The sequence below is a fragment of the Neodiprion lecontei genome, chromosome 6 (assembly GCF_021901455.1).
Source record: "Neodiprion lecontei isolate iyNeoLeco1 chromosome 6, iyNeoLeco1.1, whole genome shotgun sequence".
Taxonomy (NCBI): Eukaryota; Metazoa; Arthropoda; class Insecta; order Hymenoptera; family Diprionidae; genus Neodiprion; species Neodiprion lecontei.
In genome coordinates, this window is record NC_060265.1 from 25,884,666 (window position 1) to 25,891,677 (window position 7,012).

General features: G+C 45.8%; 1 protein-coding gene across 1 annotated transcript; it reads right to left on the bottom strand.

Moving 5' to 3' along the window:
- Positions 1-3,603: 3,603 nt before the first annotated feature.
- On the bottom strand, positions 3,604-6,289 carry LOC107218322 (uncharacterized protein DDB_G0271670). Its single transcript, XM_015656157.2, has 2 exons — positions 6,137-6,289; positions 3,604-5,751 (listed from the first exon to the last, which is right to left on the bottom strand). The coding sequence occupies exons 1-2, from the start codon at positions 6,146-6,148 to the stop codon at positions 4,096-4,098; spliced, it is 1,668 nt and encodes a 555-aa protein (XP_015511643.2). The 5' UTR covers positions 6,149-6,289; the 3' UTR covers positions 3,604-4,095.
- Between the last annotated feature and the right edge of the window lie 723 nt (positions 6,290-7,012).

Here is a 7,012-nt window from a genome sequence, read left to right on the forward strand (position 1 = left end):
TTCGGTATTATGTATAGCTCTAGAAAATATTCCTTTCACTCTGTTGGTTTTGTTTTGAACGCCTCGTTGTGCAGAGTTTATTCGCTCGCGAGGCTTACTGGCATATAATCATCATGTTACACATTATTTATCTAGTTTTCGTTTTTCTTTTTTCTTTTTTTTTTTTTTTTATTCACAGGAACCTGCACGTTGGTGCAAATTATATGTATAGTTGTTGATCATTTTCGACACATGATCTGTTAAACTGGCTCGTGCGATTAAATGCTTTCAATTTATTGCTAGGTCTGCAGGCTGATTACTGTTATTAATTTTTAATATTCAAATATCAATCTTTGTTATTTCGAGATGGGTTTTGAATGTATAAAATTAATTTTCGAAGTTTCGTTGACCGATCGATTGACCGGTGAACCGAAAAACGTTACAAAGCCCTTGAGTTAACACAAAATACTGACCAAAATCTCCATTTTTGATAGTCCAACGAGGCGAATATTGTATCAGAGAAACTAGTGCGGACTGATCGAGAGTTGCGGTCGCTGTTCAACCATCGAGAAAAATGTTAATGCACGATGTGCGATCGATGATACTTGAAGCGTTAGTGGTGCGTCCCTAGAGCGTAAATATCTCTTTTATACTGGTAAATTGGAAAAAACCTCTCGAACTAGTTTAACTTTTCTCCTTACTTATACGCGAGTCAATAACGCCTTGTTTATCATCCCGTTCGGCTAGCTTCGAATGCAGTGAAAATAGACTCGTTTGGAAGCGAGTGCAGCATCTCGAGAAATGGAATTGGATAAATAGGTCGAGGCACTTGTATCGTCGGTGGTTTGGCTGCATTTCTGAAGTGATAGTGAGACGAATGCCTCGGATCGCCAAGGCGAGCAAAATCATGGGCACTGGATCGCGATAAATTCCACCCCACGTAGATCCGTAGGTGTGAATCGATGCGGGTGATCCTTGCTTAAATTGCCTTAACGACCTTGAGGATCCACCAGCCGGAACGGAGCGAGCAATTTAAAAGCATGAACGCTGCTCGATCTCTGTCTCTCTTTATCTCGATTCCACCTGTGCAGGCTTAAGCGCGTCATTAAGACTCTGGGGCGAATGTTTCTGAAACTAATCATCTTTGGGAGAGCGAATAAAGAGATGAAATTGGCGAAATTTTAAAAATAAAAATTAAAAAAAAAAAAAAAAAAACGAACAAATCATCGTAGGATTTCACTTCGACACGTCAGGCTGCAGCGATCCTTGAATCAATGGGGCATTGTTGGTGAATCGATAGAACTCTTCGTTTTTTTCTTCTTCTTTTTTCATTCATTCTCTTGGTAATTCGGTTTCATTCGCATTGTTCTTCGACTTTATTTATTTATTTTATTTTTTTCTTCGGGCGTGGTCTTATTATACAGGTGCGATTGGAACCGTCGATATGTGAACGTTAAATCGGTGAAAGTGAAATAATGTATCTGTTGCAGGCCGAAGGATACTTGCAGGCACCGTCCATTTGCGAACACAATAGGCACCTCGAGTCTCTGACGGCTGTCACTGAGAGGCGATTTGTTGATCCGATTTTTTCTTTTTATTTTTATTTATTTTTTTCAACCACCGTCGTTTCTCGAGCCCGTCGCTTTGTACTCTTACTTACGCGTAGGTATAACCACATCGCGTATCCGGCGAGATCGCGACGTGAGAAATTTCGCTATAGCTGTTATAATCGAATGGTAATGAATGCAGAAATTTGGTTCGACGATCTGGCAGCGATATGATAATGATTATAACAATCAAGCCTTCGGCGCTTCGGTCTCTTTTCTTTGTATCTCGTGGTAGTTTAATCACATGTAATAACGACTAATCAATATCGCTGCGACGAATTATATGCAGGCAGTGCAGCTGCATCGATCCTATGAATGTTGATTTTAGCACTGAATTTGGCCATCGGTAGAAATTCGCAACTATAATCGCGCCTGCCGAATAACGATTTGAACGACGACGGTGGCAATTTTGGCGAATGAGGTTACTCGGTTCTACTCGCCAAATTATAATTAAATTATTCATACGCCCATACTACTCGTAGCTATGACTCTTCGTATTATAATTAATATATTCCAATTATACTATCATTTGCCTATTTATTCACAGTTTAATTAATGCCTAATGGGCGACTCTGCACGTGTTTGATATATACCATATTATAAGCGTACGTTTACATCCTCTCTCTTTCTCTCGGTATTAATACTGCCCATCGATTTTTCAATTAGAAACGAGAACTTCGGGTGCAATAACATATACATATATGCAAATATACGTATCACGGCAATCAATAAATTGATTTATCCGTTCCTCTTTCTTTGACGAAATTAAAATTAATTTCGATAGTTTCTATAATCAATCTTTTGGTGGAAAGGTACACGAGCGAACTGGAAATACTGTACATCAGCCCTTGTAACGACTCCTCAGAAATTAGTACGTGGTTAACTTTTCACGTCAGTGGGCACCGCGCCTGTTATTACGTCTAATAGCCAGTCAGGTACAAACAAATTTATGCCACATCATAAAATTGACTTTCTCATCTATAACTCGAGATGCTCCGGCGTTTGAACCGCCGCGTCGATGGTCAAAAGTGGGCACTTAAATCGGCACACGATAGTCGAGGTGTTTGCTCGAGTTAATTTATACCGCAACGCGTTGCGGAATATCGTCGATTTTCTGGAAACTTCGGTTCACGAAAGCACAACGACGCTCGCATCCGTCTCATAGCCAGTCTAGAGCCTTGAGGCGAAATCCGATTCCGCTGAAATTCGAATCCGTTCGAACGGTCCAGAAAGCGAGATGGACGTCAGGTCAAGAGCGTCTCTCGGCTCGCGCGGATCGCAGCCGTCTCTGTTGCACCCGTGACATTCTTACACCGGCGAACTTTCCCAAATAAAATATAAAGATTTAGAAAGGAGATTACCGGCCGCGTGCCCTGCCCGTCCGCAGTGGAAGAACGCGTTCTTGGTCAGCCTTAAACCGAGCGAAGTAAAAGTGAACTCAATTTTGTCGAGGCGATCCTTTATTTCTACAAAGCTATCAGCTATCCCCGTGGTATGAGACAGGGTCCTCGGGTATATTATTACTTTCACATCTCGCTCGCTAATGCGGGCCGGAAATTCTTTTCGTTCTATACGACGTATTATAATCGTTCTGTGATTCGTACCGCAAGTTCTACCGGTCCGAGAGATCTTGTATTATATATACGCTTTATTACTTACCTTTGATCAATTATGCCTGCTCACCTGGAAAACTGAAAGTGTTATACGACTTCTTCCTTTTTATTAATCGAACGTTCGCAAAAACCGTTTCCCGCGCGACTTTCCTGTGATTTTTATACGCTGAGGTCCTTAATATATGTTGCTGTATAATTTCGTTTTTAAATCTGTCGAAAAAGCGCCTAATTGTAGCGTGAAAACTTCAGACCACGACGGAAAGTTTCACGGTTGGCGTTCAGTTTTGCCGATACCACGAAGCTCGTTGTTTTCTTTCTTCTTTTTATTCGAAACGTTGCGCGGGAAATGGGATGAAGAATTTATAGAAGAGTAGCGGTGTAAACGCTGGAATATATCTATGATGTACTGGTTGTTTTTTCACAATTTATTACCTTGCACTTGCTGAGTAATTGACTTTACACTTATTGAAACAGTAAAGACAAGACAGTAAAGAACAAAGCATATTGTTTCATGATGATTTTCCTTTTATTACAAAACAATGCGGTATAAAATAAACTTAAGAAGAAAAGAAAAATAATATGAACAAACTATACAACACAGATCATTCGTTCGTATTACACAGAACCGTAAGATCGAACGATGATCAAACAACATATCATAAATAGGCAACAAAAATGTCTTAAAGTAAACTGTTACACATTATAAATACGTAATGAACTCTGTATAATTATACTCGTCTCAATTGTTCCAGGTATTCGTGCTCTGTCTGCGTCCCGTCAATAATACAATGTCAGCCGTTTGTCAATGAGAATGAGGAACTCGAAATGCCCCTCACTCCAGGATTCGAAGCGAAAAAAGTTCGGATAATCAAGCCTCTTCGCAATTATTCAGTCCCCTAATATTTACCCCCAGGACTTGAGTACGAGATGGTGTCGTACTTGTTGCTTCCGGCGTTGTAACTGTCGTACGACCTTCCGGAGGGGCTCGCGTACCTTGGGCTCAAGCTCGAGTAAGCCCCGTGCGAATCGCTGGGACTTCCGTAGGAGCTCGAGGGTGCCGACGAGTAGGAGGAGTAGGACGAGCCACCGTCGGAGCCGGAGTAAGATCCGGATGAAATTGGCAGGCCGTAGCTCGAGCTGTCGGAGGAGCCGCTGGAGAGTCCGACGTGAGACGACGAAGGGCTGTAGGAGTCGGAACTGCCGTGGGAGGAGGACGAGATTACAGGGGAGTTGTAGCCCGACGAGGATCCCGAGGCGCTGGCAGACGCAAGGGCACTCAATATGGAGCCGGAACCGCCGGATGAACCGGAGAAAGAGGGCGAGCCGTAGCTCGACGAGAGCGAAGAGATTCCGTGAGAGGAACCGGACGACGAGGGGAGGCCGTAGCTCGCTGACGGTGAGCTGTAGCTCGAGCTCGACGAGGGGAGGCTGTAGCTCGACGAGTCTGAGGAAAGTCCGTGAGACGAGCTCGAGGAAGACGGGAAGCTGTAAGAACTGGAGGATATTCCGTGGGATGAGCTCGAAGAAGACGGGAGGCTGTAGCTTGAGCTAGACGAAGATGGGTAGCTGTACGAGCTGGATGAGATTCCGTGGGAAGAGCTGGAAGACGGTGTGCCGTAGCTGGAAGACGGTGAGCCGTAGCTGGAGGACGGTGAGCTGTAGCTCGAGCCCGAGGAGACGGAAATCGGGGCACCGTAGCTGCCGGATATACCGTGAGAAGAAACGGAGGAAGACGGGAGGCTGTACGAAGAGCTCTGGATCCCGGAGGAAAGTGAGCCGAGAGAAATTCCGTGCCCGGAGGAGGATGAGGGGAAGCTGTAGGACGAGCCGAGGGAGGCCGAGCTCAAGGGGAGGTTGTAGCTTCCGACGGAAGAGGCGGGAAGGCCGAAGCTCGAGGCGCCGGAAGATGAGAGGCCGTGCAGGGAAGCTCCGGAGGAAATCGGGAGGCTGTACGAGGAGCTCGCGCCGTTGCCGTAGGCCGAGAGGCCCTGGATGCCGGTGGCGTAGACCGGAGGCGTGTAGCTTCCGCTGTGGAGACCGAAGGTGACGGGTCCTTGCTTGCCGGCGGAGGCGATGAGCGCGCCGCCGTAGCCGCCTCCGAATCCGCCTCCTCCGAGGCTCAAGGAGGACGCACCGGGCAGCGAGTAGGACAGCCCGTGAGCTCCGAGGCCTTGGCTCGCCGATGGGAACGAGTAGCCGCCACCGCCGCCTCCGAGGCTGAGCCCGCCGAGGTTGTAGCCGCCTCCGAAGCCTCCTAGGCCTCCGAGTCCTTGGAAGCTTCCGTGACCCAGGGAAAGGGCACCGGACGATCCGCCGAGGGAGTATCCCGAGCTTAGCGAGGGAGCCGCGTAGCCTCCGAAGCTCTGGATGGGCGAGGATGAGTAGCCGGATGATCCTCCGAGGGACGAACCTCCGATGTAACCTCCATCCGACACTCCTCGCTTCCCTTTCGTCGACGTAGATGAAAACTTTTTCCCCTCGGACGATTTGCCACCTTCGACTTTCTCGGATATTACGCTTGCTAAAAGCAGGACGCAGACACCGAGTACAACCTGGAATTATAAGGCGTGGGAATTAATTTGTGTAAGTGCGCGTCTGTGTCTGTGGGAGATTTTGTTGACGGTGGATGAGAAAGAAGAACGAAAAACACGTATATAACGGCTCTACACTTTCGATTGACCTCGTTCGACCGAGAACTCGGACCGATCGACCGATCCGACCAATATTCGAGCTCTTTTTCTAGTAACACTGGAGAACGAGGAGCACAGCTATTCCATAGTAGGGTTTGAAATTTTACGAGTTTTGAAACAACCGTGGGTACGACTGTGAAACAGCTCGTGCAAAACCGGGCTTAATGGTTGCAAGCAAAAATTGACTGTAATCGGTAGAATGCGGGAAGTTCAATGTCAGTCGATCGAAGTTTGACTAAATACTTACAAATGGTTTCATCTTAATCGTGTTTCTGTGGCTTCGGGACTATCTTGAGAACGTGCGACCACCAAATCAGTACTGAGGTGTGGTATCTGACGGAATTGCACCTCAGATGAGATCTTTTATATACCGCATCCCCTCTCGCCGGCGAAAGAAAGGTCTAGGTGAAGGTAGCGTCGACTCTGGTTCTCCGGCTGCTATACCTGAATGTGCAGGGAGTCGAGAGGCCGGAGCTGATACACATCAATGAATCCAGACTGTTGACGATCGGTATTGAATCCGAGCATGATCCGATGGAAAAAAGAGTCTACGTGCTTGGAGAATTTCATATCTGTCGAAATGACAACCGTTGCACGCGTTACTCGTGAAAAACGATGCACAAAATTTCTCAATCATCTCCATCAGTCGCTTCGCGTTCGTCGGATGAAAACGATCGGAATATCAGGTTGGAAAGGAGCCAATTGTTCCGATATTCCCGAAACAGTCAGTTCGTTTTACAGAGAGCTGTACATTTTTGTTTAGCGTTACTTTAAGTAAATGTGCACAGCTTTTTTTTCATATTGAATTGAGGATGACGATGTTCAAGCTCAAGACAGTATAGTCGATGCTAACGAGCTGTAAAAATTACGGGTGTAACTATGAAGAGACGATTTGATTCAAACACTTGTTTTATTTTTTTAGTGACAAATCGTGGAAGTATGGGATTCGTAAAAAGTGGCCGTGCCAAAATAGTCTGCGACTCATCCCACTTGAAGATATGAACCAACTTCCACTTCCGATTTGCAGTCAGTAAAAGCGAGCTGCAGGTATGCCAGAATTCGTATTAAATTTGATGGGTATATTATTATATGGTAAAGTTCGCCTGAAGTTAATTTCTCTTTT